Source organism: Labeo rohita, chromosome 12 (genome assembly GCF_022985175.1).
Source record: "Labeo rohita strain BAU-BD-2019 chromosome 12, IGBB_LRoh.1.0, whole genome shotgun sequence".
NCBI classification, from domain to species: Eukaryota; Metazoa; Chordata; class Actinopteri; order Cypriniformes; family Cyprinidae; genus Labeo; species Labeo rohita.
In genome coordinates, this window is record NC_066880.1 from 16320752 (window position 1) to 16340080 (window position 19329).

General features: G+C 39.6%; 1 protein-coding gene across 1 annotated transcript; it reads right to left on the reverse strand.

The window, feature by feature from the left end:
- Window positions 1-5584: 5584 nt before the first annotated feature.
- On the reverse strand, window positions 5585-18938 carry polr2a (RNA polymerase II subunit A). Its single transcript, XM_051124748.1, has 28 exons — window positions 18615-18938; window positions 17622-17754; window positions 17373-17509; window positions 17091-17264; window positions 16717-16998; window positions 16455-16616; window positions 14240-14460; window positions 14018-14150; window positions 13801-13925; window positions 13457-13667; window positions 13162-13371; window positions 12909-13077; window positions 12729-12823; window positions 12444-12647; window positions 12103-12325; window positions 11748-11931; window positions 11371-11542; window positions 11108-11213; window positions 10226-10431; window positions 9634-10105; window positions 9422-9522; window positions 9233-9337; window positions 8878-9060; window positions 8588-8791; window positions 8312-8498; window positions 8099-8212; window positions 7830-7979; window positions 5585-7715 (listed from the first exon to the last, which is right to left on the reverse strand). Exons 1-28 carry the CDS (start codon window positions 18699-18701, stop codon window positions 6568-6570), a joined length of 5898 nt encoding a protein of 1965 aa, XP_050980705.1. The 5' UTR covers window positions 18702-18938; the 3' UTR covers window positions 5585-6567.
- Window positions 18939-19329: the final 391 nt, after the last annotated feature.

The window sequence follows — 19329 nt, forward strand, 5'->3', positions numbered from 1 at the left end:
ATTGTGCTACAAGACAGGGGCGTTTCTGGGATTTTAAAACATCCGGGGCTGGTGCCAAAACATCAGGGGCTAGTGGTAGTTGGTGGGAGCTCACATCATGCTCACATAAGATTTTGTTAGACAAAAAAAGTGGTTGAACCTGGATATTTCTAGGTGGGTCCGGGGGCATTAAACTGGGTGTTAAAGACCTTGTCACACTGTTAACAATAGTAAATAGTAATCACTGCAAATAGCAAACATATCAAAGTATTATAACAAAATTATAGCATTACAAAAATATGTTAGACAAATAAAATAATACATTTGAAAATGTATTTATAACTGTAACAAATATATAGTTGCATGCAAAAATAGGGCCCTGTTTTTTTTCCCCAAATTCTGTTTTATTTTATTTTATTTTTTTTAAATTCTCATTTTTCTGGTCTTCTTTTTAATGGTCAAATTTAACTTTATTAATCAAAATGTATTTAATCATGTGTAATTAATTAAAACCATGAATCTTATACAGTTTACCTCAATTTATTAAAAGTTACGGAATATTACATGTTTAGGAACTAGGTTTAATTTTTTTTTTCACTTTACGTTTTATTGTTACCAAATATGTTTTAGCATGTATGTTTATTTGAATGCATAAAAACAACTTTTATTTATTTTTACAATAGCCTTATGGAATTCTGTGTTGCGTATTTTTCTGGTTATCAGGTATAAAATATTGATTTAATTGATATTTTAATGAAAATTATATTTTATTTTTGGCAAATAAAGGGGATTTACTATTAAAATGTTAAACATGGAACATGCAGGATTCATATTTAAATAGTCTTTTGTGGCATAATATTCACAGATACCAGTCCATATCGCGACTTGATTTAAGTTTAATGACCAACTTTTGATTAAATAATTCAAACTTTGTCAAATTCCGTGGAAATCATAGGCCATACAAAAAATCATTCGGGGCTGGAGTAAAAACTTTCGGGGCTCAAGCCCGGAATGATTAGCCCTAGCGACGCCCCTGCTACAAGACACTTTTGCAAAACTTGGCATTTAAAGGTCCACTTAAGTGTAGTGTGTTGACCTAAATTTGAACTCAAATAGGAAAACAGGGCGGGACATATCAACATATCAATCGACATATCCGCCCTTTTTTAAACAGCCAGTTTTTTCAGTCCCGCCCTTTTTAACCAATAACGTTTCCTATATATGACAGCTTGGGCCAAAGCCATTGAGCTAAATAAAGCCACCTTTGACACCGTATGGCAGCCACAGTCTCATCCATATTGCTAAAATATACAGTGTTGCCAACCTAGCAATTTTGTTGCTAAATTTAGCAACTTCTTCCTCCAACAGCACCTAGCAATAAATTTAGCAATTTTTAAAATTTATTTGGCAACTTTTAGCAACTTTTGATAAGTGACTTAGACAACAAAAAGGTGAACTTAGACAACACATATTTTCCATTCAAATTACACAGAAAGAGGAAACTAAAGATGCCTAGCAGTACACACATCACACGACTTTGCTGCTCTTTGCAATTGTTCAATTTAATAATAATAATAATAATTGTTCATTTATGATACACTTTGTTAGTACTCTTGTACCTGCGATTGTTGATCAGTTAATACACTGTAAGAAAAATGGAAAATATACTGGTAATTTTCCAGGACATTATCCATTATCCATTGATTGGAACTCTATAACCACCATGCATAATTTAAAAAAAAAAAAAAAAAATACAAAAAAATTATTTCATATTAACATAGTAGATTGTGCCCTATTTTACAGATTTCTCTTAGAGTGTAGCAAACTAACTACTATTACACTGCTTAAAGCAGAATTATTGAGAACTTGTAGTATTATTAGTTTACTATTAGAAGAAAAAACTTAAATTGTAATCATTCAAAAATGTGTGTTCAATAATTCAGTGTATTTAAAAATACAGTTATTTATATGTTGACATTATATTACGCATATTATTTTACTTTTTGTTGTTGTTGTTGTTGTTGTTGAGATTTGATGTTGTGACAACTTTGCGTCGTGATGTCACAACATCATTTAGCAACTTTTAGCAACAAATCGACCTTCCTTTAGCAACTTTATCTGAAAATTAGTTGGCAACACTGAAAATATAGCTTTCTGTGTAGAATTCAAATGAGTCCAATACGTTTTGTGGTCTGCGCCGACTCACGCATGCAAGATCCGCTCTGTTCTGTCGTGTACTGGACCAGAGCAGACTGTGTGCGCGCGCGCTGCTGCGGTTTGCGTGAAACAGCCCAAAACTGCTCTTTTACCCAAATGTCTACTAAATCTCTATATAGTGTCCTACATACCATTCACCCATCAGAAAATACTACGTCCGTGAGCAAGCCACTGACTAAGGCCGCAGCTTCAGCGTGTATTTATAGTGTAGGGGGCGGGACGCTTCGGATTCTAGAGAGCATTTGATTGGACGGAAAGTTGTCATCAAAACGTTGAATGGACGCTTTTCCACAAGACTGTGATGACGTTTTTCAACGATAATCAACATCGTAAATCCTCTAAAGTTTTTTTATATCTAGATTTTTTTTTAAATGTATATGCATTTATAACACTATAATTTGTATCATATCACATTTGCATCAAATTACAATAAAACTAGTTAATAACACTAATGCCAGGGTGTTTCTAATGCAGCATCTATCTGCCCTTTTCCAAAGATGGGAAGTAACGAAGTACGTTATAAATACTTCGTTACTGTACTTAAGTATAGATTCAGTACTTTACTTCAGTTTATTTTTCTGGCTACTTTTACTTTTACACAAATATCTGTACTTTCTACTTATTACATTTTAAAACCAGGCTCGTTACTTTAGTTTTAATCAGCATTTGGTGGATCACCGTTCAGTAACAAATATCTAATATATCATGGATCGGTTAGTCTTGACTGGCAACGCGATTTGGCTCGCGCGCGCTCTGCGTCTCCGCCAAACGGTTTCTGTCAGAGTAATCATTGCAAGTGACTCGAGAATTGAGTGAAAGCGACCGGGTGAATCATAGAGGCAAAACTACTGACCTGTTCAGGACTTCAAGTGCAGGTCAGTTTCATCTGTAAACAAGCTGCTAAGAGTTGCTAGCAGTTAAATGCTTAACTAAGTAAACAAAGACAAAACTACAGCAGTAGTACTATAAACGAAACTAAACGAAATTACTATTATAACTCAAAATACTCTATGCTAAAGGACATCATTACAGTACAATACAGTAGTAATTTAGCAAACAAAAGTTATAAAACATCGTTTTGTAATACGTTCAGAGGGAGACCTGGTGAAAAAAACAGCATATGCTGGTAGGTAGGTTTTGATGCTGGTTTATGCAGGTCATGTTGCTGGTCAAGGACCATCTTAAACCAGCACCAAAACATACCTAACCAGCATCCCAGCATCAAAACATGCCTTCCAGCATATGCTGTTTTTTTCACCAGGGAGCTAGGGCAGATAACAACACAGCTGAAAATTAAAACCAAAATCCATGGTTACTATAGTTAAACCATGGTAACCACAAATGAACCATGGATTTACTACAGTCTAACCATGAGATGTGTAGTAAAACTATCGTTGTAGTTAAACTAAAACAGATTGTAATCAGTCCGCCAAAAAAAAACATGATTTCTATACTTTTCCTGTAATAAACCATGGTTAATTACGGTAAGAGAAACATATGAAACTGAATTTGCAACAAGGTAGAGAAAATTCAGCTCATAACAGTGTAAATGGCTGATGGGAAAAGTGACAGGTACAAGAAAATTTGTGAAAAAAGCAAAAACACAAAAAGTGAGATGCAGAGAGATATCATGGAAAATGAAGAGACTGGAAAGAAAAATGGAAGTTCAAGAGAGAACCTTTTTCTTATTTTGCATGGCCCCAGCCTAAGGTTTTAAACATTTATTTAAATGTAATGGCCATACAATAATAATAATAATAATAAATAGGGTTGTCCATTGTTTCAGAATTTGTTGTGGGTGTATTGGATGCCCTGGATGAGTGTGAGATTTCCCAGCATGAAATTTTGTCCCAGTCTGGCCCTGTTCTACATGGTGGTTGTTTAGCCTTGATACATTCATTAGCTAACAAATTTTAATTTAAGTTATTTTGTATTAATGTGTCAATATGATGTGAGGTCCAGTTACCAGTGTGACACTAAAACAGGTAGTAGTAGTACTTTTTACTTAAGTACATGTCCGAGCCCATACTTCTTTACTTTAAGTGGAGAGGAAAAAACTACTTTTACCAGAGTATTTTTAAACATGAGTATCTATACTTCTACTTGAGTGAAGGATGTGTGTACTTTCGCCATCTCTGCCCTTTTCTGAATGCGGAAGTCTCACCCAACTGGAGCAGTGCTTTACATTTCCAGTTTCGTGTTTCTTGATAAAGTAACATTTTCTAAGCCAATAATATGGCGTTATTGCACACATTTTAATGTTTCATTATACTGAAAAAGTTTCAATTCAGTCTAACGTTTTTACCCAGTTTTAACATGAGTTTCTTCAGAGACCGGAAGATGAAAGCATATAAAAAAAAAAAAAAAAAAAAAAAAATAAAAAAAAAAAAAAAAACCAACATGAACAAGAGTTTAGTCAAACTTTTTATTTTTCAAGTCAAAAAACAAACAAAACATAGATACAGAGAATGAAGTATCAGATTGATTTCTATACAGTGGCAATTTCTCTTAATTTAAATTCTCCTTTCCCCATAAACCTGACCCAGTTATTACTCAAACTCAAGAAAACCCTGTCTTTTCCAATTATGCTTTCATGCATACACACTTGCACACTCACACACACCCTTACTGGGAGCCCGGGTATAGAGTATTAACTGGACTTGTTTGAAACATCCATGAAACTGAAGGCAAACAAGGGCATTAAAGAGAATGTTGAAAACTGCTCTCCCTAATGCAATCTAAGGCCTTAAATCTAAAGCTGAAATAGAGCATCAAAATCATTTACAAGCCAACAAAACCTCCTGAAACTACCACTGTCCAGTTGGCAGAGTAAGCTGAGAGAACCATAGTCGCCACTTGTTTTACATAGGTAACACTCAAAGATCTAAATGTCTCTGTCGCCCTCTACTGTTCAAGCATACGATTCAGAATCAGCTGATGAAATTTAGGTTAACAAATGACCGCAAGGTCTACAGGGCGCAATGACGCCAGATATGAAACAGTGCATATTTGAAAGGAAACAAACCAGACTGCACCGTTCCCCCTCCCCAAGCACTTAATCCAAAAAGCAAAGCTGACCCAACAACAAACAAAGCCAGCACAAGAAAAATTGTGTAAAATAAATGCTTTTCCTCAGTAATCACAAGATATTATCAATTGTAATAATGCAAGTATCAGAAAAAACAATTATACACTTATATTAAAGGGTTGAGTGCTGAGGACAAGGAAGGACTTGTTAGATTTGAACCTAGGTGGTTATTTAAAAAAAAAAATTCTTATGTAAAGCTGTGCTCCAACCTTACTCTCAGGATAAAAGAGAAAATAAACTAAAAAGGTAACAACTTCACACTCCTCTGTGCAGACAGAAGTACAAGACCGCTGATTACCATTTTTTTTTTGCAGTTTTTTTTTTTTTTAATTGTAAATTACTGGACAGATGCGGGTGAAGGATAAGGCTTGCATCTTTTGGGGACAATTGACAATTGACTAGAAAGTTGATGCCTCAAATTAAAGATCCGTTCCCTCTCTCCGATTCTTAAAGAGGGCACTACACAACACTTGTACCCACGTCGTGGGCTGGCACACATAGACTACAGTATTACAAGACATTTTTAATCTGCACAATGTGTGTCAGCTTGAACACGTTTCTAATAAACAGCCACTCTGAACCTCCTGCTTCTTTAGAAATAACATTTTTCATAAGAGAACTCAAATTAGACAGAAAATCAACATTAATATTTAAACAGTTCTCAGCTCTGACCTGGAATAAAGAATCAAAACTGGGAGCAAGCGCTTATTTACAGTGGGGAAGAAACAAAAAGCTGTAAAATGTGAGAAAGGTTTGTTTCTCCCCCTTTTTCTATTTACGTTATAGATATTTTTTAAGGTTTCATTTGAAACTTTTCAGATACAATCCACTGTTTTCTGTTTGAAGGCTTTTGGCAATACTTCTTAGATTTCCTTTACATCCAACACTGAATTTGAGAAAAAGGGAGACAATTGACTAGATGAAAGGTGGAGGACAACAAATGATCTTTCTCCTCCAAAAGCAGTCAATTCTGCATCCTTCCACTAATTTTGAGTAATGTTTCTCCCTCAAAACGGTCTACACAAAAAGGCAGCCTTGTTTGGCTTGTAGTTCAAACCTCTAACATAACAGATGCAGCCACCAAAGCCTGTTTAGTGAGGCTATTTAAGAACAGTTCAAGAAGTCCAAAGAGAAAAATCGAGGAGGATGTCATGTGGGATCCCAGGTTCCTCAGCCTTCCCTGTAAATTAACACAACCCCAGCTGAGTGGCTTTCCTTCAGTCTTTATCCCAGGGTCAATGCGCCAGTCAGGGAAGTGGGACAAACCCCGGCACCAACCATCTTTAGTTATTTTCTTCATCGCTGTCATCAGGGCTAATGGCTGGGCTGTAGGTTGGAGAGGTGGGGCTGTAGCCGGGAGAAGTGGGGCTGTAGGTGGAGCCCTTGGGACTAGTTGGAGAGTAGGTAGGGGATGTAGGCGAGTATTTCGGAGAAGTTGGAGAGTAAGTTGGAGAGGTGGGGGAATATTTGGGGCTGGTTGGGGTGTAGGTAGGAGAAGTAGGAGAGTAAGTAGGGGAAGTGGGGCTGTACTTGGGAGTAGTCGGGGAATAGGTTGGAGAAGTAGGACTGTATTTGGGAGAAGTAGGAGAGTACTTTGGGGAAGTGGGGGAATATTTGGGAGATGTTGGGGTGTATTCGGGAGAGCTGGGACTGTAGGAGGGGGAGGTGGGAGTGTACTTTGGAGAGGTGGGGGAGTAGGATGGAGAACTTGGGCTGTAAGAAGGTGAGCTTGGGGTGTAGGTAGGAGACTGTGGGGTGTAGCGTGGACTTGATGGAGAGTAGGATGGTGAAGTTGGAGAGTAAGAAGGAGAAGTAGGGGAATAATTGGGACTGGTTGGGGTGTAATTGGGAGAGGTTGGGGAGTAGGAAGGTGAGGTGGGGCTGTAAGATGGGGAAGTCGGAGAGTAACTTGGCGAGGTGGGCGTATAGTTGGGTGAAGTTGGACTGTAGCTCGGAGATGTTGGGGAATAAGATGGGGAGGTTGGAGAGTAGCTTGGAGAGGTGGGAGAGTAAGAAGGGGAGGTTGGGGAATAAGATGGAGATGTTGGGGAATAAGACGGAGATGTGGGGCTGTAACTCGGTGAGGTTGGGCTGTAACTGGGAGATGTTGGGCTGTAGCTTGGGGATGTTGGTGAGTAGGATGGGGAAGTCGGGGAGTAAGACGGAGAAGTCGGAGAGTAAGAAGGTGAAGTCGGGGAGTAGCTTGGAGATGTTGGAGAATAAGACGGCGAAGTTGGAGAGTAGGAGGGTGATGTGGGCGAGTAGGACGGAGATGTGGGGCTGTAGTTCGGACTGGTGGGAGAGTAAGATGGCGAAGTTGGGGAATACGACGGAGAGGTCGGAGAATAACCAGGACTCTGTGGGGTGTATCCACCAGGAGAACGAGGCTCGTAGGCAGGAGAAGTTGGAGAGTAATTTGGAGACAAGGCTCCTGGAGAGGGAAAAAAAATAAATAAATAAATAAAATGCATTAGTGGTCTGTTTGGCAAAACATAGACTGTTACTCTTAAAAACAGAACAAGACCAAAATAGACAGTGAAATAACCTGGTGATGGGATGTAAGGGCTAGCTGGTCCAGGGGATCCTGGAGAACCAGGAGTAGGAGACCAGGCAGGAGAATAGCCAGGCGAGAAGCCGCTGGCATCTGACGCAGCGCTGGGAGAGAAGCCCGCAGCGCCTGGTGTCATGCCACTTCCTGTATGGGGGGAAAAAAAAAAAGAACAGGGTATGAAATTGATTAAGACGACATAGAAGATAACACACTGGAAATAAGGGTGGCAGTAAAACAAAACAGTATGTAGCTTCTGCACTCACCGACACTGGGAGACCAGGCACCATATGCAGGAGTGGCTCCTGTGTTCCATGGAGTCATGGCAGGAGACATACCACTCATGGGGCTGGGGGCAGAGCCGAAGAACATACCCGTGGCTGTGGAGGAAGGAGGAATGATTAACCAAAGGTTTTAACTTGGGCAGAGTATAAGGTTTAAACCTTTAGGCAAAAAAAAGGGGAAATAAATTGACTTACGTCCTGCAACACTGATACCAGGGATGTTGGTAGGAATCTCCATGCCATATTTGCACTTCTCAGCATCCAACAGAAGGTCAAAGCAACCAGTGCCTGCAGGAGCCAGCTGTCCCAGCATGATATTCTCAGACACTCCTTTCATTGGATCACATTCACCATGAGATGAGGCTTCCATCAACACATCCACCTACAGAAGAGGAAGGAATAACATTTTTAAACATCTCCAACCATAAGATCAACCTTAACACCATTTAAAAACATTAAATAAAGCCTCACCGTCTCTTCAAAAGAGCACTTCATTAGTGGTCCAGTGTCCTGTCTGTTGATACCGTGTCGTGTGATGGCCATCAAGTGACCCCTGCAGGTCATAGTGTCACACAGCAAGGCAAGATGGCGGTAGTTAACGTAAGAACCGTCGAAAGAGATGACGTGGTACAACTCTCTTTCCAGAGCCTTACGCACAGCCTCGATACCAAGAACCTGGAGATGAAGAGCAGACATTTCTAAATTTGATCTGAGGACTTAATAGATCACGGACATTACACAAGATATTAAATGATTCTCACAGTGAAAATCTCCACAATGTCGTTGGAGGTGGTTCTGACAGGGTCGACGTCTTTCTCACTGAGGACCCTCATGAGACTGACTCCGTCAGTTTCCAAGATCCACTCCTGCAAGGCTTTAAACTCTCCTTCTTCTGTGATGATGATTTTCTTCTTGTTGTCAGTCTGTGGTAGATGCATGTACACCTACAAGGGCAGAGAGTGGGAGAAATTAAACTCCAATGTCATGGCCATCTAAGAAGTCCACAAAACTTTAAGCTGTCCTGTTTGTCATTAGGAACATTAAAGTGTTCTGCCACATGGGCTGTCAGGTTGACTAAAGTAAAGTTAAATGCAGTCAAAGAGGGAAGAAAAATACCTTGCTAATCTGTTCAATGCCTTGCAGTGTCATGTCTGTCAGCATGTTGGATTCAATGCAGCGAAGGAAGACGTCGTCATCCATCTTATCTACTACCTCCTCATCCTAGACACGAGATCCAACATTTACGATTCAACATTGAGAGAGAAGAGGCGAGTTCCGTACTCACCAGTAAAAATTCAAAATTACCTCTTGGAACTTGTTTTCATCACTATTCATGATGCGGATTCGCAAAACCAATTTCTCAGCATTGTCGTCATTGAAGATGCAGTTGAGGTCGTCACCAAATCCTATGAGACAAATAAAGATTAGAGTTAGAAATTACATGACACATCAGCAACCAATCTGTTTGCCATTTAAAGTATTAACGTGCATTTGCTCAATGATAATCTCAAGCCCACCTGCATTGATCTTCTCCGCAATCTGCTCCATAGTCAGCTTACGGTCAGTCATGTGTTTGCGGTCAAGTTCGATACGCAGCAGCCAGGGTGAAATGCGGGTCACGTCAAAGTCAGGCATCTCATAGTACACGTTGACCCACTCCTGATCCTCAGTTACCACAGTGTTCTGAGGGTTGGGGTCGTAATAAATGGCTGTGTTGGCAGTGACCTTGCGCAGGGTTGTGTGCTCCAACCGACACAGGATATCTTTGGCCCGCTCTGCGTCACGGGCCGCTTGGCCCAGGAGAAAGACGGTCAAGGAGGGGGTCTTGGGTCGCTTGGAGATGTTGATAAGCTCTTTGAGTCGAGGTACACCGAGAGTGACGTTTTTGGCGGACACACCAGCGTAGTGGAATGTGTTCAGGGTCATCTGAGTAGCAGGCTCTCCCAGAGACTGGGCAGCCAGAGCGCCTACCATCTCACCAGGGTGAGCCTGAGGAAAACGAAAAGCATCCAGCTTCAGGCAATGCAACAACTTGACAAACTCAAAATATTACACCATTTTCTAACTTTTTCAGGTACATGCAGTCAACTACAACTCAGGAATACTTACAATGGACTGGTTGAATTTGGTCTCTATCTCTCCCAGCAGCCAATCAAAAGCCTCTGTGCTAAGACGGAACTCCTCTGTCATTCGCTTTGAGCACAGGGTAGAGCGCAGGTGGATGTTGAACAGCAGAGTGGCGTTCTCCTGGGCTTGCCTGCTTAACTGGTCTTCGCCATTTACGATCACCAGCTTCTTACTCAAATCACGAACTCCTGCATAAAAATAGCGCAAATATTTATGAGCAATGCAATACTTGCAGCTCACTCCAATACAACAGTAGCTGCGCTTCCATTACCCTTTAAATTGTGCAAACTGAAATTGTGAATTGAAAACGCGTCTAATGAAAACGTCTCACTTAAAACGCCCATATTTTGCAAAAAATTAACAGGTGGTTTTTCAGGCAATTCGAAAAAGGGATATTTTGCAAAACTACAATGGAGACTGAAATTGTTTTTTTTGCATTTATAGGTCACATGGCTCAAACTCAGGACGCCTGGTGCCGACTTGCAATACTTAACATTTATAAAATATCTCCAAAGTTTTGCACAAATATGTAATGAAAACGTACCTAATAAAAGGGTGGTGCCACCACTATAATGACAAGTAAAAACAATCATATTGGTCTAGGCTACATAAACTTGCTGACATCTGAATGATGCAGATTTGTCAAGTGAATGAGTTTGGCGTCAGTCAACATGTATACAAAGATGTAAAAGAGGCCTTTATAATCAGCTTGCACAGGTCTACCACAAGACAGCGGTAAGCTATTGGGATCAGTCGTCAGCAAGCTTTATTTAGCTGCCACAAGCAGGAGTCTTAGCTGGGAGACCCGTTCAAATGCAGAAAGCCTTAAGACAGTTTAACAATATGCTGCAGTACAAAACCCACCTTCCACTACTCGTGCTGGGTTAAGGTCAGTTGGTGTTCGAGGATTGATGCGGAAAATCTTCTGAGCATTCCAGATCATTCTGGCCAGATTGCATGGTAGTACCACCTATGGAAAACACAGCAGTTTGAGTCTACTGGGATTTGACAGAAGTTTGCAAATACAGTGATGTTCATTTCATTTGATACGGTTGTAAAAGAATGAGGATAATCCCAACCCAAAGGGCATACTGATAGCACTTAAACGGTACTCTTATGGGTCACACCTTGCTGTCGCCTGTGGGGAAAATGGCCCTCAGGATCTCTCGGTCTTCCCTCATCTTTTCAAACTCTCTCTCTAGAGCACTCTGGACATGGGCATTGGTCATCACATCTTTCACCACATCTTCCTGTAGAGTGCGGCGGAGAGCTCGCTCATTGGTGTAGTCAAACTTGAATCTGTGCAATTAAAGATAGAGGAAATGTTAATTCCGTGACTCTAAGCTGATGATCAACAATGCCCTAAGGTGACTTAAACAGATTCCTAAATAGCTTACCATCCATGTCCTTGTTGATTTAGGCTAATATAGCTATGTTTATCATATTACTTAGTTTAAACTACTGGCAATATTATGTTCCAGTAAATACGGAACACAACACTCACTTTTTCTCAAAGGCTTTGTTGGATGGCTTAAGGGTAGCCATATTTTGGAACTCGACGGCCTCTCCTGCCAGCCCATCCTCTCCATATCTCAGCTGGACGACTTGGTTTATGGAGTTTCTGACTGTAGCATCATACTTCACCATAACAGACTCCATAGACTTGATCAGACGACGCTGAATATATCCTGAAGGAATGAGAAGAAATACTCATGAAGACAATTTCAGCCTTTAACCAAGATAAATCTGGCAACAATTTTACATAACATCTCACTCAGAGACATAAGTATTATGATTTGAAGTTCAATTACATTTAATTTTAGTCCTCAACAGCTGCTTAGTCAATGTGTGTTCATTACCTGTCTCAGCAGTTTTGACAGCTGTGTCGATCAGACCTTCTCTGCCTCCCATGGCGTGAAAGAAAAACTCAGTTGGTGTGAGACCGGCCAGATAGGAGTTTTCCACAAAGCCTCTACTCTCTGGACCGTAGTCATCTTTAATGAAGTGAGGGAGAGTGCGGTGCTTGAAACCAAAGGGGATTCGCTTACCCTCAACGTTCTGCTGCCCCACCACAGCAATAACCTAAATGGATGAAGAGGAAGAACAAATACAGACACTGTGAAAAACTCAGTCTGAGGAAGGCACCAACTTGCTTTTGAACTAATTTAAGACTTAACCACCATCTGTTATCTTCTCTCACCTGAGAAATGTTAATTTTAGAGCCTTTTGAACCTGCCACCACCATGGATTTGAAATTGTTGTACTCTGACAATGACTTCTGGGCAGAGGATCCAGTCTTGTCTCGAGCATCGTTCAAAATGCGGTTGACCTGGTTCTCAAAGGTCTGTCTCAGAGTGTTACCTGGGGTGGGCTCCAATTCATTGTTGTGAGCTTTCTCAATGACCTGCGAGAAAGAAATCATTATGCACAACTGCATTCATGTACGAAAGCAACAATCTGTTACATTGTTATGATATCAGCTCACCTCTATCACATCCTGTTTGGCTTTCTTAATCGTGTTCTGAATGTCCTGATATGTCGCCTTATCGGCAATGGAGTCACCAATACCAATAGAGTGACCTGAAGCAGACAAGATGGTGTTAAATAACAGACTTTAACTTCACATTTGCATACAACAGTTTCAATCCTTTTTTTTTTTTTTTACCCTCAATGAGCAGCCAGTTGTTGACGACAGTCTGGATGTTGGAATAGAAGAGTCGTGTGATGTCATGGCCCATCTCAAGGTATGAGATATGGACAAGAGAGCCAGCTGAGGTTCCCAGTGACTTCTTACACAGGATCCCCATGATCAGCTCACCGTTCTCCACAATCACCTGTAAGATGAATTCAAATGAGTATGAAATTGCATAAACACTTTTGGACAAAATTGCATCCAAATTCGGGCTGCACTACCGCACCTTGGTGTCTCCAGGGGAGATGTGTTTATAAGGGCCACTGTCCTCTTCATCAGGGTGAGTGCTGTGTGTACGGATGGCATTGATGTGCCCAGGGATGATCAGGCTGAAGATCTGTTTGCCAGTCCAGAGAGGTCGAGGCTTCAAGATAGCTGGTTGGGGCACTTTGCCATCCCATGTGGAGAGAAACATGAGGAGGTTCATCACCTCACCCTAAAACAAAGCACACAATGATTTTAGTATACAGCCAAACAGCTTTTTACATTCATAATTTGGTCCTACAGCTTTGTAAACATACCCTCTCTAAGAAGACGTCTCTCTTTGTGAACTTGCGCACAGCTGTCAGTGTGTCCTGCACAATACCCATGACGGGTCTGTTGGACTGTGGTGTGACAATCATACGAGGCACCATGGCCAGTTCCTGGATCTCAGCACGGGTCTCCAGAGACTGTGGCAAGTGCAGGTTCATCTCATCGCCGTCAAAGTCAGCGTTGTATGGGGTTGTCACACTATAAGCGAAATGGATTTTCTCTTGTAAAATGAGTTTTTCATCTTTATGTCAAAAATGGTGCTAAATGACGACATTTGTATGTATCATTCTATAAACAATGTGATGGATCAAGTCTTAGAAAGCCAATGTACCTGAGGTTAAGTCGAAATGTTGACCAAGGCAAGATTCGCACTCTGTGCCCCATCATAGACATTTTGTGCAGCGTGGGCTGTCTGTTAAACACAATGATGTCTCCATCACACATGTGTCGTTCAACCTTGAAAGAAAACAAACAGGTTTTAAATACTCTACTCACTTTAACCAAAAACTGCATTACATTCTTACATTAAACCTGAAAAAAAAACTGACTTTGTATCCAATCTGAAGGTGAAGGTCACTTGGTTTAGGGTGGAATCGCAGGTCAATTCTGTCCCCGTTGTCTCTGATGATATATTTGGCTCCAGGGTACTGACTGTTACCTCTCCTCACAAGCTCTTGGAGTCTGTTAAAAGGGAAAAATGTAAGAAAAAGACAGTTGAGAACAGTGGGTTACAGAGACCCCTAGAAGACACTAAAGGCAACTAACATTACCTGTCAATGTTAAAGGGTGTGACGATCTCAGGGAAGGTCATGTTTGCAGCGATGGAACGGGGAACTCCCACCTGGTCGATCTGCAGGTTGGGGTCAGGCGTGATAACAGTTCGGGCGGAGAAATCTACACGCTTCCCCATCAGATTACCTCGGACACGTCCTTCCTTACCCTTTAGCCTCTGCTTGATAGATTTTAATGGACGACCAGACTTTTGCATTGCCTGAAACAAGAGCATATGACAGTAAAGTCTTCATTAATATTTTCCTGATTGCCCCACTCTACATAACCACAGATTAAATATCAAATACGTTTTGATTAACTGCAATGGTCTCATGTCAGGCAGTAGTTTTATTTTGTGTACCCAGAATTTTGTAACAATTGCATGTCATTATGAAATGAATTTAATAATAATAAATAAACTCATTTCTTTTTTAAAAATGCATTTTATTTATTTTAAATACAAATTATATAATTATATTTAATAAAAATGCAACAAAAACTACTGTTATTATGGTAAGTATATTTATAATACATTAATGCATTATATTAAATTAAATTATTTTATTATATTTTATTATATTATACTATATTATACTATATTATATTACATTACATTGCATTATACTATATTATACATTCTATAGAACTGGTGTAGACTGCTATCCCACAACCTTAAAAAAAAAAAAAAAAAAAAAAAAAAAAAACCACACTTACGTATTCAAATTTTAGATGTTTATTAAAATCCTACTATTATCTATTGAAACCCACAATAATGTTTAAAATATCAGGAAGCTTAATATATATATAAAATCATAATTTATTGGGTACTTTCCAACCCTAGCCCCTGAATTTCAGCTTATGAAAATACTTAAATTATTTGTATTTTTTTGCCATTGTTGTTTTTAGAAATATCCATTTGATTCTTTTAAAAAGTGAAGTTCAAAAAAAAACAAACAAACAAACAAAAAAGTTACATCTGCTTTGTAAATTAAACTTTACGTCCCGCACTTCGTCACTACCAAAACAGTATGTTTCATTCTATTGGCAGATTTTATGATCAGGAAATATTCTTGTGTCACTCTCTTTCATTGCTACAAGATTGAGTAGATGGGTCTCATTTTGAGGTAACTATGTTTAAAAGACTGAAAAATCTGCGTGTAACTTTAAAGGAATGTCACAACCAAACACCTTTTTTTTTTGCAATTAAGCTAACTTGGAGTTATTCCATAACATTTAGTTTTTATATGTATACCACTGTTCAGAACTGTGCTAGCTAACCATGTGCTGTTTAACAGGTTCAAAAGTACCTAAAATTGTCAGTAACAAAACTTTCGTTTCGGTAGTGGCATGTTTGTTTATTTGGGTGTTATCCCATAAAATTGTCAGTACTGAAACATATCGTCATTGTTTTGACAAAGGGAACACACAATCCTCATATTTGGGGGAAATAAACAATTTTAGTACAGTTATGTAATTTTGTATTTGCACATTTAGTAGTGTTTTAGTATGAGAGTTAAAGATCTATAATGTGATGAGGTCGCTACCAAAACTTTACTGTCACTACTGAAAATGTCCAGGTCACTACTGAAACATGGGATGTTTTGCCAAAAATAAAAGTATACTGAATTAGCAACAAAGATGTTATGACAGTTTTTGGTTTAATGTATATTCAAACTAACAAATCATTAACTTCGAAATCAGTATGATCAACTTCTTGCCTTTTACAAAGAAAAATTGGATTCAAAATACAACAAATCTCAAATTACACTTGAAATATTGCTAAAAACTTAATTCTGGATTTACCTATATATTAAATATTTAATATTCAATGAATCTAGATGCAAGCAAAATCTTAATAGGTCAATAAAACACTTCTAATTAAATTATTATTACTGCATTTTGTAGTGACAAATTTGGGGAAAGGATAAATATTCCAAAACTTTTTGAAAATACAACATGAGAATTAACTGCACAATTACTAGAAATGTGTACCTTGGAAATTATACAATTTACAAACATTATACAATATTTTGGAAAAAGACTTTTCAATTCTGACTTTGGACCAGTTCTGCAGAATGGCCCATGTACATTAATGATTATATACACATTAAATTTCAAAGTTATTAACATTATCACTACTGTTAATAAGCATATAATTGCTGCTTCTTTTACTAGGCTGGATTCTGACCTTCTAAGGTATAGTGTAAATCTTACCCTAGGTAGACCTGGCAGTTCATTGTCTACCATAGTGGCCACATGGAACTGAAGCAGCTTGACATCCTCTGCTATAACGTGCGCTGCAGCTCCACTCTGCTCATTTCGCTTCAGCTGGTTATTGATCTTCACAATGTCAGCCAACTTGTGTGTTAAATCATCCTGGGGGAAAAAAGAACGTACAGTTGAAACAAATCTAACAGTAATCAGTACTATGCAACACATCAAACGCCTTTCCCGCTGTTTAATAAGAAATGCTAACCTGGTTTCTAGCAGAGCCCTGCATGACCACAGCCGGTCTCACAGCAAGAGGGGGCACAGGCAAAACTGTGACGATCATCCACTCAGGACGGGCGTATTTGGGGTCCATGCCCAAGATCATGTCCTCTTCATCAGAAATGCGCTTGAAGATCTCGTGGACACGTTCAGGGCTGAGGAGAATCTTCTTCTCCTGGGAGTCTTCATTTACGTGCTTCCACTCAGCATACAGCTCCAGGCCAGAGCGACGGATACGTGGCTGGTATCTGCCACAGCCTCCATGACCCTTGAGATGTAAAAGTTAAAAATGAGTTTTAAAACTTTAAACACAGACGGGAGCATTTAAATTTGGTGCTTGGAGAACATTTGGGTTTGTACCTTCTCTTTGGTGAGGTCTTCTTCGGTCTCCTGCTGCTCCACTCCAAATTTGTTGTCCATCTCCTCTCCACCCTCACAAATGTTTTTGCCTTTACAAAGGTCATAGACGTGGGTCAGGCGCTTACGTGGCTGTCCTTTCGACTTGGTCAAGATGTCTTTGATTTTTGGATTGTTCTGGGTAAAACAAAAACAGGAGAAGTTAAATTTCAGAAACAGAAGAACCATAGATGAAAGAACATTGACAATGAAATAAATCTATTTTTAATTGAAAACACAGCATACCGCGTCCACAAGCAGTTTCGAACAGAAGAAACAGACGCAGCGGAGGACCTTCATGATCTTTGTGATGAAGCCAACATGAAAGACCGGCTTAGCCAGCTCAATGTGACCAAAGTGACCAGGGCACTCAGTCATGTTACCTAATTGACCACAAGCAAATAAGCAGAGCTTCAGAAACTTTTGCATAACATATTGTAAGGAAAGCTTTAAGTGTTTAACACCAAGACTTAAAAAATCAGTTTGTGAACATACCCGCACACGTCTGGCATCTGCCCGATCTTTCAATTACCCCTTGCCGGGGGTCCATAAGTCCCCCCAGTTTAGGGCGTCCTCCTTCTGTGGTCTCGGGGTACTTGATGCCCCCTTCGGTAACGGACATCCGTTTCTGAAAATGATAGCGTAAATGCGTTAAAATGTCAACAATAGGAAAACGTAGGTACACTAAATACGTCCTCAAGAAAATTATTAAAAATACATGAACAGCAAGAGCAAGAGTAAGTCTGCAATAAGCAATGATTTAGATGTCATTGTGCAAATTATTATAAGAACAATTTAAATTGAAATTTAAACGAGGTTCCATTTATGATGAATTTCTTAAAATTCTACGTTGCACCCATAATACAAAAACCGTATGTATTCATTAGAGAGAAAGAAAAAAAAAAAGAGAAAGGTTTAAAAACCTTTGAAAATTACATTACTGAATAAAAAACAGTTGCTCTTCATAGCTCTCTAAAGAAAAAGCATCATAGCTCAAATCAGAAAAATGCCACTTCCTGGTCATTTATTTCAAAACAAGTGTACTTCATGAACGTATTTGAGTTTTTGAAATAAATGAAAGCATGCATATAAAAGTTCACATTTTATTGCCAGTAAGGGAGACATAGGGAAACAATGTGGAAACTTGGGAGCAACTCTGGGTCTAACATGTGACTCCAAAACGGTCAAAAAGTAAACAAAGAATAAATATTACAACAAGTTAAAATTAAATAACTTCAAACAAGGCTTTCCGTGTCTTGTGGCTAACTGTTAAAGCAGGACTCTTGAGTAGTGCATCTCCAACTTTCTAAACACATGCTCTTACTGAGGAAGAAGTGGCTAGCCGGCTAAGTTAGCAAAACACATGTTCACAAAAGACACTGTATGTTAACAACCGTATTTAATATGATTTTAACACGATGATGATTTGAGTAATACAACAATACTCAAAGAATTAAGAGAATACCCCCTCCCAAGAGCAAAACCTACAAGTTCATCAGGGCTGAGGACGCCGAATTGCACTCTCTTGATGAGGCGCAATGGGCATGCGCTGTCGCTGGAAGGCGGTCCGTGCATCCTGTCTATTCAAAGAGACGCGTCCTCCCCCGGCACGCCGCTTTGTAAGAAGGAACACCTCTGAAACGCCACCAAGACTCTCCTGGCACCCAATGGTGACCGGAACTTGTCCGATGGCGGTTTCCCAGTGACCACCGTGTCTTGCTACTCAATGTGCTTTTAAATTGGTGTTTATATACTAGCTATTGTAGCTACCGGCTGTCCCCTTCCCTTTCCCCGATCTACACTCCAGTGCGCTCTAAGCGCATCTGAGAGAAAACTGCTCTCACACGTCTTTATATAGACTGTACGCTTTGCTACAGGTTTACACAGTCTACTCGGCAGGGGCTGAACAGTCAGAGGGCGGGTTATGGATCGATCTCTCTGTGCGCTGATTGGTCGTCAGGCTGCGTCATATGAATAATTCATTAAAATTGACGCAGAACCAATGAAGTTGTGCGCTTTTGATTCCTGCGAATCCTGTGTAGGCGGAGGCGGGATAACACGTATGAAGAGATTCTATAGGCCCGTATAAACCAAGGGAGGATCTACAGACATTTTATGCATGAATATTAAACATTATTCGTCAATGTGAAACATTATTCGTCAAGCTTGTTCTTAATATTCATAAGCGGAGAGCGTTTGACCA